General features: G+C 33.0%; 1 protein-coding gene across 1 annotated transcript in view; it reads left to right on the forward strand.

The window, feature by feature from the left end:
* The window catches only part of LOC133336854 (ubiquitin carboxyl-terminal hydrolase 36-like), a gene marked incomplete at its 5' end in the record, with an annotated part of 69,471 nt that overhangs the window by 24,336 nt on the left and 24,052 nt on the right, over nt 1-21,083 (forward strand). The window contains one exon of the mRNA XM_061545127.1: nt 17,469-17,569. Within this exon, the coding sequence (XP_061401111.1) occupies nt 17,469-17,569 (101 nt within the window). The remainder of the gene's footprint in view (nt 1-17,468; nt 17,570-21,083) is intronic.

Consider the following 21,083-nt stretch of genomic DNA (forward strand, 5'->3'; position numbering starts at 1 on the left):
GACGGACGGACGGACATGCATAAATCGACTCAGAAAGTGATTCTATGCATATTCTCAAAAGGAACCATGTGTCTATCTCGTTTCCTTTTGCCTGTTACAAACATATGCACAAAGACATAATACCCTGTACCACAGTGTGGTGAAGGGTATAAAAATATCCAGTCGGGATAAAAATAAAATATGTATCAAAAATCCACGATTGTAGTTGGCTACGAAAAATATTTTAAAAACATCCGCGTCAGTAGTTGGGGTTGAAAACATATTTTTTAAAAATCTACACACATAGTCGTGGTGGAGAAATATTTAAGAAAAAATCTTCGCACCAAGTCGGACAGAAAAATATTAAAAAATCTTCGAACATAGTCGGATGGAAAACATGTTTTTAAAAAATTCACGTGGTGGAAAAAAATATTTTAAGAAAAATCCGTTCCTATAATGAAGGCGGGAAAAATAGTTTTTAAAAAATCCACGTCTATAGTTAAAAAATACCCCTCCCACAACGAAAAAAATTCAAATTTTAAATTTTACCGAAAATTCCAATTCCTATTCTCTCCTGTTATCAATTTTCTATGGTTTGTCATCTTTGCATTGACGTTAAGCTTCTTCAAATAGTATATGTATGTGTAGAAGGTATGTGGCCCCCACAAAGAGAAACCAGCGGAACAACTTGGCGAAACGAAAAAATCCCAAGTTGTGGCCAGTAAAAATTGTCATAAGAGCCATAACTGCTCTTTTGTTTTTAGACACAAAATTCTCTGCAAAAAATTAATGGTGATCTCAGTATTCAAAAGCTGGTCTAAGAGCAGCTTCAAAAACAAAAGAGATGGAGGATTTTAAGTCTGCAAATCTCACAATGAGAGAGCGGCAATTTAACTTGAATTTCCAGATTTGGAAGATTTTGATATTAAAAGCAAAAAAAGAAAAAATGGAAATAAAATAAAACCTTAAGATGCTAATAAACAGCTCAGCGGTATGATTTAATGATGCTTGTGTGCCATAAAGAAAACAAGACGGGCACTGCAACAACAATAACAACAACACCAACACCGTTTCATTTGGAGCAAGCGCGGTTAAGCTCTTTGTGGCCACAATGCCCTGCTGCTTTGCTATCTGCCGCTGAGTCTTCTCGAGATTGTTTAGTTCTTCGTCGACGGTCAGTTTAGGCGCACATGCGCAAAATACTCACACAATTCGAAAGCTTCGAACAAGAAAAAAATATAACAACAACAACAACGAACGAAAAAAATAAATTAAATTTTAACGGTGATTTTTGGGTTTGAATATTTTGAAGAAAGAAAAAAATACAACGAAGTTTAAAGAAATTTGGAAAACTGACATCTTATCATATCAAAATAAATTATTAAATTAAAAAAAAAAAAAAATAAAAAAACAAGTTAAACGGTTTCACTTTCGTTTGTTTGTCGTTTCGATTCCCGAAAAACAACAAAACTCGCTTGTAACGTAACACCGAAATCTCTCACATATGGTGTCCACTTTGACCAAAGAAAAAAAAAAGAAACACAAAAAATTTTTTGAATATTCCCAGTAACAAATTTACATAAAACTCACATTCCTGGCCTTAGCAGAGATAACATTTTCAAAATAAAAACAACAAGAAATAGAAAAAACATCGAGTCTCTCCATAGACAAAATTTCCGCATTTTTTGTTGCTGTGAGATTTCAAAAAGCCCGAAAAAGAAAGATATTTTATTGATTGGGATGCAAAAAAAATTCCAATGAAATGTTCCAATTTAAATTTTAAAATTCAAAAAATTGTTTTTAAGCATTTGCATTTTAATTTAATTTCTTTTTTAATTTTATATATATATATATATAAATATATATTTTTTAATTATTCGGGGGAAATTTTAGGAATTTTTTTATTTTATTTATAAAAAAATAATTTATTTGTTTTTGTTTTATTTTTAAAAATTTAGTGAAAATAAATCGAGTGTCCTCGTTTTCTATATCTCTATAGCAGTTAGTGGTGTTTTTTTAGATAAACCAAATAAAGAAAAAAAATAATTTTGAAAATAAAACAAAGATTATAAAAACAAAACAAAAAATATCCAACAATAAAAAATTTGTCACCATAAACTTTACAACAAAAACACAACTTGACACCAAAATGCAAAAATATTTAATTATTGCTGTGATATTGGCGCTGCAGATGATCGGTGCAAACACGGCATTGCCAAAATCAGTGCCACCAAATGCAGGTAAGGCCAAAAGGCCACTCAACTTTTTTATTTTTTATTTTATTTGAATAGTAAATATTTTGGGTTTTTTCTTTTGTTTTCAAATATTTGTGATTGAAAAACTGAATACGGCAGCAAGCAACAACTATGATTTACTATTCAAATTTTCTATAAATTTATTAGACACTGATGTCCAGTTTTATGTTATTGGCTAACAAGCCATTCTGCCATGGCAGATGTTTCGTTTTTTAATGTACCGAATAAATAATGCAGTAATGCAAAAAATTCGGTGCTGCTAAAAATAAACATGTTCTTGAATTTAAATTTTTTCAAATAAAATTTAAAAAAATCTATTTTTATTTATTTAATCAGAGTGGATTTTTAGATATTTTTCAAAAGAGAAATTTTATGTGTGGATTTTTTACCATTTTTTTTATCGAAGTGAGATTTTTAAAAATATTTCTCAAATAGTAGCAATGAGCATGGATGTTAATTTTTTAAGCAATAGGTGTGAATTTTTTCAAGCAGCCAAAAATATGTGGATTTTTTAATAAAATGTTGTTTTAATTTTTTAAAGTATTTAAAAAATTGGCGTGGATTTTTCAAAAATATTTTTTCAGATAGTTAAATTGCTGTGGATTTTTTTTTTTTTTTGATATTTTTTTATTGAATATCCAAAGTCGTAGGCTATCAAGAAAATATTTATTAAGGAATAGCAAAAGGTTTGGATTGGATTTCTTTCTTTTTTAAGGAATATCATGTGGAGTGGATTTTTTAAACAATATTTTTAAGGAATAGCCAATGGCTTGGATTTAAAAAAAAATATATTTTTTAAGGAATAACAAAAGGCATAGAGTTTTGAAAAATTTAGATTAAAACCAGTAAGGAAAGTAGTAAAGTCGGACTGGGCCGACTATATGATACGCTTCACCACTTTGGGTATATTCTACATATGTATCCTAACAGACGTCGCGTGTTTGTTATATATCTATATCTGAAGCGATTTCAATGAAACTAGCCAGAGACTAATTTATTATACTTCAGTACGTTGTGTCAATCGAATCTTTTCACGAAGCTTAGCAACATCATTTAAGACTTATTTCAGTACCTTATACCAAAATTCGTGCAAATCGAAAGATATATAGGGTGCACCAATTACATAAAATCGGGCGAATCTATATATGGGAGCTATATCTAAATTTGAACCGAGTTTCACGAAACTTTGCACACATCATTCTAGACTTATATCAATACGCTATGTCAAATTTCTTGCAAATCGAAAGTTATATAGGGACTTTGGTACACTATTTACCTTAAATCGGACGAAAATATATATGAGAGCTATATCTAAACCTGAAACGATTTTTACGAATTTCAATAGAGTTCGTCCTTGGGCCAAATAAGTGACATGTGCCAAATTTCATCCAAATCGGATCATAAATGCGACCTGTACTTTGTTTACAATTTAAAATCTACAGACGTACGTCTATCGACTCAGAAAGTCATTCTATGCATATCCTCAAAAGGAACCATGGGTCTATCTCGTTTCCTTTTGCCTGTTACAAACATATGCACAAAGACATAATAACCTGTACCACAATGTGGTGAAGGGTATAAAAAGAATTTCCGAAGGCGTAGATTTTTATATCCTACACAACTGTGTTGTCAGGGTATTATAGCTTTGTGCAGCCCCAAGAGTTGTAACGCCGCGAAATTTTGGTCCTAGACCCACCTTTAAGTATACCGATCCGGTCATACCTCGACTAGCTGAGTCGATCTAGACATGTGTGTCCGTCCGTCTGTCCATTATAATTTATAAACACGATACAGGCCACACTTATGGACCAATCTTCATTAAATTTTGTATGTAGCACCGGTTTTGGCCAATGAAGACCCTTATTGTTTTTGGTAAAGATCGGTTAATATTTGGGGGATGAAATGGACCAAATACTGAATTTTTGTCGGTTTTTCTGATCGCCCCAGAGGCCGCAATTATTAGACAAACATCTCGAACATGGAGAATGGGATTGGGCCAAAGAATAAGCACGCCTGTTTTGATAAAGATCGGTCAATATTTAGAGGGTCAAATGGACCTTGACTTTTGTGTGAAAAATGAAAAAAATTGTATTCTATAGCGTATATATTTACTCCTGAAGGATAGTATAGCCAAGAGGAGTGGTTGGCCTTTAAATTGATACCAATTGTATTGTCGTATGTACTCGGATGTGGGAGTTACACGTAAATATTTACAGGTGCTTTCGTATTAATATATTATTTAGTAACCCATTGCCACACTAGAGGGCGGAAGGAATATCGGAAGGCGTAGTTTAAAAAAATTAAGAAATATAAAGAAGAGGAATACTTCCAATCTTCCATAGGAAGAAGGATACCGGCAGCTATTCCAAAGGAGGAAGAATACGTGTAGCTCTTCAACTGGAAGAAAAATACCTTCAGCTCTTCCACAGGAAAAAGAATACCTATAGTTCTGCTTTAGGAGGAAGAATACCTCCAGCTCTCCTATAGGAAGAAGACTACCTCCAGCTCTTTTAAATGAAGCATAATATCTGCAGCTCTTTCAACGGAAAAAGAAGGCCGCCAACTGCAGCACAGAAAGAAGAATACCTGCAACTCTTCCACAGGAAGAAGAATGCCGTAGCTCTGCTATAAGAGGAAGAATACTTCCAGCTCTCCTATAGGAAGAAAAATACCTCCAGCCCTTTTAATATTTTTAGGGAAACCAAATCATTCCCACAAAATGGCGGACCTTTAAAAAAATATTTTTGGAAAATCGCCTATTTTTTACCACAAACCAAGTTAAAAAACAAGGAAGATCTTCACCGATTGGATTTATCCTAGTTCATACGGTAGATATACACTCTCAGAGAAACGTCCCAATTTTATTAAAATATACAACATGTGGGATGTCCAAAATAATTTTGAGCATTGTTATATCATAGAACAATTTTCCACAATTTTAGGCTTTATTGATACTCCAAAAAATGTACTTGAAAGGTCCATTAACAACATTTCTATCAGATACCTAAATGTCTATAAAAATTTCGAAAAATATTTTCACTAATTTTCTATTGATATCATTTGAAATATATATAATTTCAATAACTAAAATAGTTAATTATTTTCTATTTCGAATTTCTCTTAAGAAATCAATGCTGATATTCATAGAATCCATGAGGTTTTTTTCAAAAACCATCTCTCGCCTTACCTTGCAAATAGAAATGAGTCACCCCAGCTGACATATCAATTAATGACAAACGTTTAATATTTCCCGTTAGTATAATTAATTAATTTTCTTAAAAAATCCACAAATAAACAAATTAGTTCAATGTGAAATATTTGCCGTTAATTGCTAACACAAAATACATTTTATCATTTATTTGGTTTAATTATTTCTTTTGTTGTGCAGAGAACGACATTCTTTCTTTTCGGGGACATAAACCAAAATAAATTTGCTGTCCAATTAAAATTGCATTCTCCCGTGTGGTTGCTGTTTGAGAATGAATCGGTAACTTGTTTGAATAGAAAAATTAAAAAGAATGAAACAAGAAACCAAAAAAACATGCTAGAAGAGCAATTAAAATGTTGATGACCACAGTGATCATGAAATAATTCTTAACAATGGTTAAATGCCAGATGAGAAAATGTCAAAAAACGAAAAATTACAATATAGCAAAATATCCAAATATATAATAAAAAAACAAGATTATTTTTAACCACGATTCTTACCTGCTTAATAATTCAACTTGATAATGAAATGAAATTTTGAAGAGAAACTTAAAACTTGATTTGCAGAGACAATGATTTCTATGTGAACTAAAATTTCTTTTCAAAGTATATTTAAAAAATAAAATTTAAAAATTCAAAAAAAAAAAAAAAACAGTAAGGAAAGTAGTAAATTCGGACGGGGCCGACTATATGATACCCTTCACCACTATGGGTATATTAAACAGGACTATAACATAAAATTGGATGAAAAAAATGTGATATTTATCTAAATGTGAATCTACCTAGATCTATCCATAAAGTATGTCAATCGACTTCAAACAAATATAAATAGGTCATCCGTTGGGCTATGTCTGCACTTCTAGAAAACGCAACTAATTCTATGCTCAATTTTGTAAGTTGTGCAAAATTTGATGTCAATCTGACTAACATGAGAAGTTTGATGCCCAATGTATTTGAAATCGGGCGAAAATATATATGGAAGCTCTATCCAAATATTGAGCGATGTCAAACAAACTTGTCACAGGTTAGGTTATACTAATTTCAGAACATTTTGTTCCTATTGGTTCCTTAGTACGTCAATTACTTAAAATCAATCTATAATAAAAGGGAGCTATATCTAAATCTGGACCGATTTTCACGAAACTTGGCAGACATCATTCTAGGCTCATTTAAGTAGGTTATGCCAAATTTCGTGCAAATCGAAGGATATATAGGGACTTTGGGCACCATTTACATGAAATCGGACGAAACTATATATGGGAGCTATATCTAAATCTGGACCGATTTTCACGGAACTTGGCAGACATCATTCTAGACCTAAATGATTAGGCTGTACCAAATTTCGTGCAAATCGAAAGATATATAGGGACTTTGGGGCACCATTTACATGAAATCGGACGAAACTATATATGGGAGCTATATCTAAATCTGGACCGATTTTCACGAAACTTGGCAGACATCATTCTAGACCTAAATGATTAGGCTGTGCCAAATTTCGTGCAAATCGAAAGATATATAGGGACTTTGGGGCACCATTTACATGAAATCGGACGAAACTATATATGGGAGCTATATCTAAATCTGGACCGATTTGCTCCAAACTTGGCATACATCACTCTAGGCTTAATTCAGCACGTTATACCAAATTTCGTGCAAATCAAAAGATATATAGGGACTTTGGGGCAACATTTACATGAAATCGTACGAAACTATATATGGGAGCTATATCTAAATCTGGACCGATTTTCACGAAACTTGGCAGACATCATTCTAAACCTAAATGATTAGGCTGTACCAAATTTCGTGCAAATCGAAAGATATATAGGGACGGTTTACATTAAATCGGTTAAATATATATATGGGAGCTATATCTAAATCTGAACCGATTTTTCCCAATTTCAATAGGGTTCGTCCTTGGGCCGAATAAGTGACCTATGCCAAATTTCATCCAATTCGGATAATAAATGCGACCTGTACTTTGTTTACAATTTAACATGGACAGACAGACAGACGGACGGACGGACATGCATAAATCGACTTAGAAAGTGATTCTATGCATATTCTCAAAAGGAACCATGTGTCTATCTCGTTTCCTTTTGCCTGTTACAAACATACGCACAAAGACATAATACCCTGTACCACAGTGTGGTGAAGGGTATAAAAAATTAATTTGTATAGTCCACGATACATTGAAATGCAAAAAAAAAAAAAAAAAATAATAATAATAATAAAAATTGAAAAAAGTTCACAATTTGTTGAAATTGCAAAAATATTTTTCTCATCGAAAATTTGTTGGAGTATCAAAAAAATCTTATTTTTTGGTAGACAAAATACATGGACTCTGTGTCTAAATTTAATATTACCACTAAAATGTGGGTCCAGGCGTAAAATTTCGTTGTGTTAAAAACTCTTACACAAACATGTAATACCCTCACATAGCTGTGTAAGCTATAACAATATCAGAATTTGTAGACCCGAAGCCAGAACCGGGGCTGGTTGGAGGTATCAGAATCATGCCAATGAAATGTCCTATTTGTTCCAAACTTTGCACATTGTAATAATTCTTTCAAATTTAAATCAAGTTCGAATATGAAATCCCTTGGTCCACTCCTTCTGGTATCTCTCACGCACAATGTTCAAAATTGTGCTGAAAATAATTTTATAATATATTGCAAATGGACTATCCGTTTCGAACAAAAATTTGCACAACCTAATATTTTTATCATGCCTGTATAATGTTGGAAGATGGGACTTATCGGCTCACTCCATCATATCACCATTTTCACATATTGTCAAAATATGAATGGAACGGAATATGAAATTTGTTCGAAACTTTGCACATCGTAATATGATTAGCTTACATAGATCAAGTTCGAAGATGGGACCCTTTGATCCATGCTTTCTGGTACCTTCCCCACAAAGTGCCAAAATTTTGAAATTTTTTTAAATCCAATATCTGGCTAATGTCTGATTTGATCCAAATATTGCGAATGACCGTTTTAATCCATTGTTTGCACATCGTAATAGAGTACCAAACCTACATAAAATGGGGTCTGTAGGACAACCTCTTCTGGTACATCTCCACAGATGGCCAATTGTTTGATACAAAACATATACCTTATATGGCGAATAATAAAATCGACGAGTGATTACGTAGACCTCTGATAGTATATATCTGCCGGAAACACTGACTGACATTTCTACACAACTATGTTGTCAGGGTGTTATAGTTTTGTGCAGTTTGTTATGTCGCGAAATATTGGTCCTAGACCCACCTTTAAGTATACCGACCGTCATATCTCGGCTAGCTGAGTCGATCTAGACCTGTGTGTCCGTCCGTCCATTATAATTTGTAAACACAATACAGGCCACAGTTATGGAATAAGCTTCATGAAATTTTTCATGTATAATTGGTTCTGGCCAGTGAAACCACCCATAAACATCGGTTAATATTTAGGGAATAAAATGGACCAAAAACTTTATTTTTGTATGATTTTCTAATCGCTCCAGCGGCCGCAATTATGTCCCAAATATCACAAATTTTTAAATGAAGAAGGGGATCGGTCCAAATAATAAGCATGCCTATTTGGTCAATATTTAGCGGGTCAAATGGACCCTGAGTTTTGTATGAAAAATTACAAAATTTGTATTCTCTAGCGTATATATTTTTACCACTGAAGGACATAGACCCGAGAAGTTGATACTAATTTTATTGTCGTATTTACTCGGATGTGGGAGTTACACTTAAATATTTACAGGTGCTTAAGTATTCATACATTATTTAGTAACCCATTACCACACTAGAGAACGCTGATCGCTTTGAAATTTTCCATGAGGATCCAGGTGTGGAGAAGGACAACGCCTATAATTTTCGATGATGATCAGATAATAATATTGGGATGAAGTGGACCGAAAACTTAATTTTTTGTGTTTTTTTTTTTGAGTTGATCTATAGGCCACAAAGCTCAGCTAAGAATATAGAAGAATACAAAGTTAGATTTTCGTGGAAGGTGTGTGGGTATTATAGTAGATTTTGATCATTTTTATACCCTACAAAACTATGTTGTCAGGGTATTATAGCTTTGTGCAGCCCCAGGAGTTTGTAAAGCCGCGAAATATCCCACCTTAAAGTATACCGATCGTCATATCTCGACTAGCTGAGTCGATCTAGACATGTGAGTCCGTCCGTCTGTCCATTATAATTTGTAAACACGATACAGGCCACAGTTATGGACCAGTCTTCACGGAATTTTTACATGTAGGACGGGTTCTGGCCAATGAAGACCCCTATTGTTTTTGGTAAAGATCGGATAATATTTAGGGGATGAAATGGGCCAAAAACTTATTTTTGTCGGTTTTTCTGGTCGCTCCAGAGACCGCATTTATGGCACAAACATCGCGAATTTTTACATGGAGGAAGGGATCGAGCTAAAGAACAAGCATGCCTGTTTTGATAAAGATCGGTCAATATTTAGCGGGTCAAATGGACCCCGACTTATGTGCGAAAAATTACAAAATTTGTATTCTATAGCGTATATATTTACCCCTGAAGGACATAGACCCGAGGAGTTGTTATTATATCCAAGTGGTCCAAGGAGTGGTTGACCTTTAAATTGATAGCAATTATATTGTTGTATGTGCACGGATGTGGAAGTTACACCTAAATATTTGCAGGTATCTCTGTATTCGTGTATTATTTACTAATCCATTATCACTCTAGAGAGCGGAAATATAGCGTTGATCGCTTTGAAATGTTCCATGAGGTTCCAGTAATGATCAAGGACAACGCGAATAATTTTCGGTGATGGTGATGATAATAATTTTGGAATGAAGTGGACCGAAAACTTAATTTTTTGTGTCATTTCCGAGTCGATCTATAGACCACAAATGCTGTACTGAATACTCGTAATATTCGGAAAATATATCAGTGTAAGGAAGAGGTACTGTTTACCTCTAATCGGGCAAGAAGGTGCAAATATCACGAAATATTGCCCAGGCTGGGAATAAACATCCGCAGAAAGTTTGAGTTCCGTGGTAGTTGTGTAGGTTATCGTATGGTCGGCCCCGTCCGACTATACTGCCCCGCTCACTGGTTATAAAAATTACACTGTGCTACAAAATAACAAACATTTTTTTTTTCAGGGATTCTAATGTACCAATTCTGTTTAGCTGTAGTCCCTGGATCACGAAAATGCCTTTGGTTTTTCTGAGTCACTTCGAAAATTAATTTTATAACGATAAATATAGAGAAAAACGTGGTTTCATGGATTTTCCATTTGAAACTTGAATAACTTATTTACTTTATAACGGATTTATATTATTCTTTTTTTCTTTCGAAGAGTACAATTTTTCCCTTCAAACAAGATATATATTTTGTAAATCGGTTGAGGATTGGCTGAGTTACAGCGGTTGGAATGTGAAAAAATGCGCATAAAATGACAAAATTTATTTTTCTTCGGACTGTACGATGAAATTATGATATCAAGCCATATAAGTTTTATTATATTACGGGGAAGAAAATTAAATTAGCTTTCGAAAATGATAAAAATCAAAAAAATCGGTTAAAAAATGGATGACTTATACACATTTTTGTATTGATTCTATGCATATTATCTAAAGGAACTATGGGTCTATCTCGTTTCCTTTTGCCTGTTACAAACATAACGGTTTGTAACAGGAAACGACACAGACCCATATTTCCTTTAGAGAATATGCATAGAATCAATACAAAAATGTGTATAAGTCATCCATTTTTTAACCCATTTTTTTGATTTTTATCATTTTTGAAAGCTAATTTAATTATCTTCCCCGTAATATAATAAAACTTATATGCCTTGATATCATAATTTCATCGTACAGTCCGAAGAAAAATAAATTTTGTCATTTTATGCGCATTTTTTCACATTCCAACCACTGTAACTCAGCCAATCCTCAACCGATTTACAAAAAATACATCTTGTTTGAAAGGAAGAATTCTATTCTATAATATTAATAACTATTCTATATAATATTAAATTCCATTTTATAATATAAATCCGTTATAAAGTAAATAAGTTATTCAAGTTTCAAATGGAAAATCCATGAAACCACGTTTTTCTCTATATTTATCGTTATAAAATTAATTTTCGAAGTGACCCAGAAAAACCAAAGGCATTTTCGTGATCCAGGGACTACAACTAAACAGAATTGGTACATTAGAACCCCTGAAAAATTTTCGTGTCGCACAGTGTTATTTTTGACAGATGTCTGAATCCATGCCCATATTTTTGAAACCACAAAATATATAAAACTTTATTTTTATTATTCGATACAGTTTTTTTGTATCAGATTATTTAAATTCCCTATAGTGACATTTCGGACAACATGAAACTACTCACTTGATTGCTTTAATTTTTTTCATTATTACACTACTTCATTCCATTCATGACCACCAAATCCATGTCATTCACAAAAATAAAATCCAACCATTCGCTCTGTTTATGGTCACATCAGAGGTGCAAATTAAATTAAAAAGAATTTCGAAATAAACGTTTTTGTTTGGCTACTGTTGGTTTTTTTATTTTATACATATGTATGTATGTTTGTACATATATTTTATTGCATCTCTAATTAAATTTAAAATTTTGACATTTACTGTGAAATAATTCAAATTTCTGCCATATAAACATAGAGACATTAAAGAGATTTTTTCTGGAGAGCAAAACTACAATTTATGAAAATATTTTCTTGAAATTTAAAAAAATCCAATTCATTTATATTCGTGATTTAAAGCCAAATCCTGATCCACCATAACATTGTTTTTATTTTTGTTTTTGGTTTTATCCACATGAAATTTTAACAGGTTTTCATATATTTTATTTTTTTTTCAATTTTAATTCTGCCAGACAACTGCTGTCCTACAACATAATTTCATATTTCTATTTTATAAAATATTCAAGAATTTATATATTCATAATTTCAGTTTATAGAAATTATCTGGTTTTCTTTTGGCCGATTGTTTCGATTGTTTTTTTTTCAAATTAATATGACATATATATGTATGTACATTATTATTATTATTAGATGGCAATATATGGCTCATATATAACCACACTTCCGATAGGTGGTGTTGCGACAGCAATTGGGTATTTAAATTCTAATTTTTTCTACATTCTTACTAGAATCAAAGATAGATTTTTTATGTTTCCAGTTTTATTTTGAAATTATTTGAAATAATTATGAAATATATAGAATTAGGATAAAAAAGTTTCCCCAAATTTAATTAAAATACTTTTTAAAATCTTTCTTTCTTTCAATTAAATTTCTTCAAACATTTCCAAACCAACAAAAATAAAATTGTCTACAACTCACACATGAAGTAATTGGTCTTTCTTGTGGTTTTTATTTTGAAATTCATTACTGAATAATGAATTCATTTTGTCTTTTCCATCACTTCTCTTTCATTTGAATTTCTTTTGTTATTAAGGATGTGGGGTTGGCATTATTATTATTATTATTTTTTTGTATTAATTTCATTACAATTGACCTTCATCAGAGCTGTGTAATTATGTAAAACTTCTATGGAATTTCGATTGGTAATCCAAAGGTGTTAGACAAAATTAGTTAGAATAGCAATGGAGTTGGGCAAGAGTAAATTATTTTGTTTTTGTTTTCGAAAAGAAAAAAACCAAATATTTCCAACCACAACCGTTATTAATAATAATTTTACGGCAATCTTTCATAATGACCGATATTAATCAACGCAACTGAAATCTTGATGACGTGCAAGGCTAAATGTGTGCAAAAGTTTTGCTGTGGTTTATATTTTTCTAAGGAAACATAAATCAGCAAAAAATAATAATAATAAATATTATTAAGTAATAATATATGTGAATATTAAAAAATTATTAAGAATTTTTATAAATAGACAAAATGTCCCACTTTATTGTGTACAAAAGACATTCAAAAAGTCTTCAATGATAGACTATCTGTGATAGATTAAAAAAATCTAAAATATTGATTTTTATAATACCCTGTTGTCAGGGTATTATAGCTTTGTGTAGCCCCAGGAGTTTGTAACGCCGCGAAATATTGGTCCTAGACCTACCTATAAGTATACCGATCGTCATATCTCGACCAGCTGAGTCGATCTAGATATGTGTGTCCGTCCGTTTGTCCATTATAATTTGTAAACACGATATAGGCCACAGTTATGGACCAATCTTTACGATATTTTGCATGTAGAATGGGGTTTGGCCAATGAAGACCCCTTTTGTTTTTTTGTAAAGATCGATTAATATTGATCCTAGACCAACCTCTAAGTATACCGATCGTCATATCTCGACTAGCTGAGTCGATCTAGACACGTGTATCCGTCCGTTCGTCTGTCCATTATAAATTGTAAACTCGATACCGGCCACAGCTATGGATCAATCTTCACGAAATTTTGCATGTAGAATGGGTTCTGGCCACTGAAGACCCCTATTTTTTGGTAAAGATCGGTTAATATTTAGCGGGTGGAATTGACCAAATACTTAATTTTTGTCGGTTTTTCTGGTCGCTCCACCGCAATTATGCGAATTTTTACATGGAGAAGGGGATCGGGCCAAAGAAGAATAATGCGACTTTTGATAAAGATCAGTCAATATTTAGCGGGTCAAATGTACCCTGATTTTTGTGTGAAAAATAAAAAAAATTATAGCATATATATTTACCCCTGAAAGAAATAGAACAGAGAAGTTGATAGTATATCCAAGAGTAGTGGTTGACCTTTAAATTGTTACCAATTATATTGCCGTATATACTCGGATGTATTCATATATTATTTAGTAACCCATTACCACACTAGAGGGCGAAAATATAGCGCTGATCGCTCTGAAATTTTCCATGAGGATTCAGGTATGGTCAAGGACAACGCCTACAATTTTCGATGATAATCAGATAATAATTTTGGGATGAAGTGGACAGAAAACTTAATCGATCTAAAGGCCACAATTGAAAGTCGGACAGCACAAAACAACCAACGGTGAAGGGAATCTAGGCTAATTACTTGCCTAGATTCCCTTCACCGTTGGCTGTTTTGTGCTGTACTGAATATTAGTAATATTTGTTGACCTCTAGTCGGTCACGAGAGTGGAAATATCGCGAAATAGTGCCCAAACTCAGAATATAGAGCCACACATTGTTAGATTTTCTTCGATGTTGTGTAGAGTATCATATGGTCGGCCCCGTCCGGCTATAATGCTCAGCTCACTGGTTTAAACATATATTTTGAAATACATTAGCAGAGCATGGAATTTTTATACTCTCAGCCTTATGGCTGAGCACTTTGCTATGGCAAAAATGTGCCTCATCGAAATATTGGTATTACACCCCATGTTTCTTTGGAATATGTTTCAGGCAATTTACAAATCATCCAAACTTTGCACATCGTATTTTTACCTTAATTTAGAATAAATCTGTAGATAGGACCCATTGGGGCACTCCTTCTGGTGCTTCCCACAAAAAGTGTAAATATTTTGAAAACATCTTAACCATTATCAGGCGAATGGCATGTCCGATTTGATACAAACTACGCACATCGTAATATTTCTTCTAAATATAAATCAAGTTCGAAAATGGGGAATATCGGTCCACTACTTCTGGTACCTTCCACATAAAATGGTTAAAATTTCGCTGAAAATTAATTTTATATCATAAGTTTATCATTTGTGAACCGAACTTCACAAAACCTAATATTTTAACCATATTTGTGTAAAGTGAAAATTTAAAATTTTTATAAATCTATCTTCGGACCTGTTCTAGAGTTGGTAAAAACATTACGATGTGTCAAATCGGACATTCGATTTGACCCAAATATATTTTTACCAATACTAAAGTAAGTCCGAAGATAGTGTCCACACAATTTTTTTTAATGTTTATAAATCCAATATAGAGCGAATGGAATGTCCGATATGAATCAAATACTGAACATATTCGTATTCTTACCAATTCAAACTCGAGTTCGAAGATTGGACTCTTTGGTCTACTTCTTTTGAAACCTCCCCCACCAAAGGTACTAATGTTGAAAATTTGTTAACCTAATAACTATTGCATGGAATGTCCGATTTCATACAAAATACGCACATCGTAATATTTCTTAAAAATTTAAATCAATTCAAAGATGTGATGTCTGATACCTCCCACACAAAACGTTCAAAATGTTGCTGAAATTCTATTTTATTATATGTTATGTTGAACCCCACCCATTCTCGATTTTAATTTTTCAAGATTTTCAATGGGCTGGTAAATCAATACCAATGCTTGTTAAGGTTTGTAACTTTGTACATATATATTTGAAGATTTAAAAGAGAAGAAAAATAATTTACAAAAAATTTTTGTCATTGTTTTGTTGTTGTTTTTTGTAATTAAAGAAAAGTCCTTATTTTTGATGGCGGGCATGATAATCCTCACTGGAACATCGGAATCCGAAAATTCCAACGGTGTTAGAAAAAGTACATGTCTGGCTCTCGTATGAACTAGGATTATTGACTCCGCTCTAAAATTAACAAAATGGCGGACCTTTGATAAAATATTTTTTGGAAAATCGTCGATTTTTGACCAAAAATCAAGTTAAAAAATAAGGAAGATCTTCACCGATTGGCTTTATCCTAGTTCGTACGATAGCTATACACTCACAGAGAAACGTGTAAAAATTTGGAATCGATTGGGTTATTAGTTTTTGAGTTATCGTGCCCGCCATTCGCAAAAGAGAAAAACGCGTTTAAAGTTTGAGAAACCCTTTAGCCGTCATTTGATGCTGACACAATAAATCGGCTATATATTCAAGAGTTCTTGAGATTTTGACTTGAAATTTTGTAGAGACATTCTTGAATTAGTGTAAAATCGAATTAAATCAAAAAAATTGTTGACCCCGAGAATGGGGGGTCCCCTTAAATTGTAAACAAAGTACAGGTCACATTTATTATCCGAGTGAGATGAAATTTGGCAAGATAATTTATTTGGCTCAATGACAAACCCTATTGAAATTGGTGGAAAACGGTTCAGATTTAAATATAGCTTCCATATATATTAGTTTGGGGAAAAAGAAATCCAGAAATCCGAAGTTCCAAAATTAGGCGATTAGCATAAAATTTTACACAATGTACTAGAGTTAGGATAGGCTAACCGATTTCGCTAAAATCGCTTCAGATTTAGATATATCTCCCATATATGTATATCTTCGTCCAATTTTTAGTAAATGTTCGGTTCACATATAATTACAGATCACATATTTAATTATGTCTAATATCATGTCAATGGTCCTTCAAAAATGCGACGTCTCTTAGGATACATCTCTTGAAAATACCCAAAGTGGTAAACCTTACTGGTTTGAAATAAATTTGAAATCGCTTTGGAATTTTAAATCAGATCAGATTGCTTCTCTGGTTTTCTAAAGAAAATTATCCTTTGGATTTGACGCATATGTTGATTAATTTTTTCCACCTAATTTACCCAAGGCCAATAGTATTTAAATATTTCGATTCGATTACGAATTTAGCTATTTTATTTGGCCATTAACTCTCGCTTACAAATCTGGTAATTGAAATAACCATTTAGAATATTTAAAATGTCAATGTAATAATTTTTTTGTTCTTCACATATGGACAAACATCATGTCTTTGGGTATTGTAATCAATAAAATAAGTGACAGCTAGTCACTGACAATGGCACACACATACACACTTAATTCAAGATTAAAATAAGAATCAAGTGGTAAAGCGGTTAACATTGTTGAACGTCAAATTTACATGGTAGCTCAATGTGATGGACCCACTTTAAAATTACAATTTAAAAAAACAATGACACATTTTTTTTTTTAAATGTCAAAATAATGAAATAGTTTCTACACATGAAAGATATTCCCACGTAAGATTTTTTTTTTTTTCAAATTTCTAAACAAAATTGTAATTTATGTTTATTTTTTATTAATAGTAATCTCTACTTGTTTTCTTTGAATAATTTTATTTCATTTTTAATCTTCCATCTCTTTTTTTGTTACCTTTGCAGATTGTCCACACTGTGTAGACGATACGCAATACATGAACAAATGGACGATGCCGCTGTTGAAACTTGGCGAAAAGCGTTATTATCTTGGCATCTTCTTCAAGGTAAGTGACATTCCATGCAGCGTTGTTGGCGTTAGCGTAACCGTAACCGTAACCAAGCGCTGCTAGCCAACCAAACAACCCGACCGACCGACCAGCGTGGCTACTTGACAAGTCCACACTTAGGCCATGTTGGGCACTCTCACACAGCTCCTCTGCTTGTTTCGTGGAACTTGTCTTGTAGTTAGGGTATGTAGGTAGGTAGGATGGTTGGTTGGTTGCTAGGTCTGGCAGTTGCTACTACCACTCATATTTACATTAATTGATGATGGGTTAGTTGGTTGGTTGACTGGATGGCCACCGGTTGCCTAGGTGAGTCTCACAGAAATGACCACTTTGTTGGAATATTCAAATGGGTGTCTTTTCGTTTTGATTTGTTTTGGAATTGCCATTAAAATTCAATAAATCAATGAATGATGGCAATTGTTGGAATGGAGATTCTACAGCGACGATTTGAACTTTTTCCATGCAAATGCGTTAATAAATCATGACACGACAAGTCAATGGCACAGAATGCTCAGCAGACAATTTGTGCATTCAGTAATCAAAGAAGAACAACAGCTTTTTTAAGAAAAAAATGTTTATCGCCATAAACACTTGTTCAATTTAGTTTTGAATATATTGTCAAATGATTTTTTTGTTATTAATTATTTATTAAACAAAAATATGCATACCAGAGGCAGGTGTTTTCAGACATCATATGCATATTTACAAATATATGTCTGCAGAAGGTCTAGTAAAAGTTTTCAGTTTACAAAATGATATTTTAGAAGAACCTCTGTCTACACATTTCGGAGGTAGTTTGTCTATAAAAGTCCTTTAGAAAAATTTCGAGCAATATAACATCTCCAATTTGTAGATGACCAAGATATTACGAGGATGTTCTGTTCGTATATGGTTCCGACCGAATTTTAGTATAGACCCTATCCTCCTTTTTTTATACCCTCCACCATGGTCATATAAAATGTAAATCTCATGGTGGAGGGTATAAAAAGTCCGGTCTGACGAAACTTAACTCTGGCATTTCAAGGTCCCGTCCAATATTTTAATGTACTACTCCATTTTGCAACCTAAAAATTTGATAAAAATAACTCCGGCTGAAAATGATCAATATTTGTTTGCTTTTTAGCGTAATCCACATATAAGGACCCCGATCGATTCCTGACACTTTTCGATTCCTTGTTTATAAAAAACCTCTCAGAAGGTCTTCTATCTTCAGAGGACCATGAGCAGGTTTTCTGTGTGTAAATCTTATGAGGATTTTCTCTTTATAGAAGGTAGTTGGACTATCTTTTGAAGGTCTTATGTCTACAGAGGACCAGTAAAATGGTTTCTAGTTTTCTGTATATAAATGTATAAGGACATTTATAGAAAATATTTAGAAGTGGGTCTATAGTCTACAGAAAACCTGCAGATGAACTTCTCTTTTGAAAGCATTTAAAGGGGCTTCTGTTACTTAAATACCTTTTATATAAGTTATTTTGTATATGTAGAAAATATTTAAAAGGTCTTCGGTGTGTAGGATAGATTTAACTGATGTTTACAGAATATTTTCGAAGTTTTTCTGCCTTAAAAGGTACTTTTTAAAGTGTTCCAACCGAAGTGGCTACAATTAGGTATTTTAAGGACTTGACACATTTTCGTATTATTATAATTAGGAATTTCAAATTCTCAAATGGTCCCAATAGACCCAATCTTTAAAATGAGCGGAGCAGTATAGTCAGACGGGGCCGACTGTACGATACCCTACACAACTACCACGGAACTCCTACTTCCTGCGTATTTTTTTATTCCGATATTTCGTGATAGTTGCACTCTCTTGCCCGATTAGAGGTCAACAGCACCTCTTTCTTACACTTACATATATGCTGAATATTACTAATATTCTCTACTGCTTTTTTAATTACGAGTCCAGATTCCCTTCACCGCCTTTCAATAGATCGACTCTAAAAAACACAAAAAATTAATTTTCCGCCCACTTCATCCCAATATTATTATCTGATCAGGGTTACTAAATAATATCTGAGTACGTAGTCACGGTCCATTTGACCCGCTAAATATTGACCGATCTTTATCAAAACAGGCATCCTTATTATTCCATGGCCAGATCCCCTTCACTATGCAAAAATTCGATGTTTGGGCCATAATTGTGGCTTCTGGAGCGACAAGAAAATCAGACAAAAATAAAGTTTTTGGTCCATTTCATCCCCTAAATATTATGGACGGGTTCATTGGCCAGAACCCATCCTACATGCAAACTTTCGTGAAGATTGGTCCATAATTGTCTCCTGTATCGAGTTTACAAATTATAATGGACAGATGGACGAACGGACACACATGTCTAGATCGACTCAGCTAGGTATACTTAAAGGTGGATCTAAGACCAATATTTGGCGGCATTACAAACTCTTGGGACTGCACAAAGCTATAATACACTGTCGAATATAGAATTTCAGGGTACCAACGATTAAAAATACTGCTCGCAAGTAAGCGAATGTTTTGAATAGTGAATATATTCGACAGTTGAGAAACGTCGACTTCGATTACGGTTAATTATGGATTATGGTTCCACTTTTTGGCATATGCTAAAGATAAAAAATAGGTCCACATTTTGGCATAGTTTCCATAAAAGGATGTTGACCGATTTTAGGTATTTTGAACCGAAGTAGCCGTAATGTGGATTCTAGAAGGGTAAAAATAATCTTCGTAGAATATAATGTTTCGCTCAATTTTCAGTATTTTGATAGTCGTAGACACACAATGCAATCCATTTAGAATCTTTGCCAATGGAAGAGACTGATTTTGCGGATTCTGTGGAGATAAAATATGTACTCGCAGCAAATTTTCATCGTAGAAACATTTTTGGAGTTGGGTACCATGTAAAGGTTAAGAACTATTTTATGTGTTTTGAAGGCTCTATCCTGCTTTTCTAAGAGAAGTAGCTGTAATTTGGAATTCCATATTCAGAGGTCTTCATTGACCAATAAAAGGTATTTTACATCAAAAGAAGGTTGTTGGAGGAATTCTACGATTAAAAGAGTTCTTTAGAGGTCTTATATGCGCATCAGAAGCCCGTCAAAGGTCTTTTTGGTCAATGAAAGGCATATAAAGGCCGAAAATCTATAGAGTTCCTATAATGACCGTCTAGGATCAATAGAAGGCATGAAGAGGTCTCCGTAAACAAACTCTTTGCAGAATTCTTTAACTGCGATATTGTTTTTATTATTTTTACATAGCTACCAGTTTATGACTTCTCATTTTCGATAAGAAGCTTGGATTTAAAAAAAATCTATTTTTCTAGGCCCATAAGAAGTTTGGATTTTTCATACATTAAATTTGTCATTCCTAGAAATATAATTATGTTTATATTTTTTTTCGACCTTTTGAATGTTTAGAAATATTTTCCTGAGATCCCATAAAGTATAAATTCTTGATCAGAATAAAATTCTATGTCGATTTAGCCCTTGCTATAGAGCTTGCAATATTGAAAATAGAGCTTTGACATTTTGCACATACT

The sequence above is a fragment of the Musca vetustissima genome, unplaced genomic scaffold (genome assembly GCF_032173495.1).
Source record: "Musca vetustissima isolate MV318-11 ecotype Yass unplaced genomic scaffold, APGP_CSIRO_Mvet_v1 utg107557, whole genome shotgun sequence".
NCBI lineage: Eukaryota > Metazoa > Arthropoda > Insecta > Diptera > Muscidae > Musca > Musca vetustissima.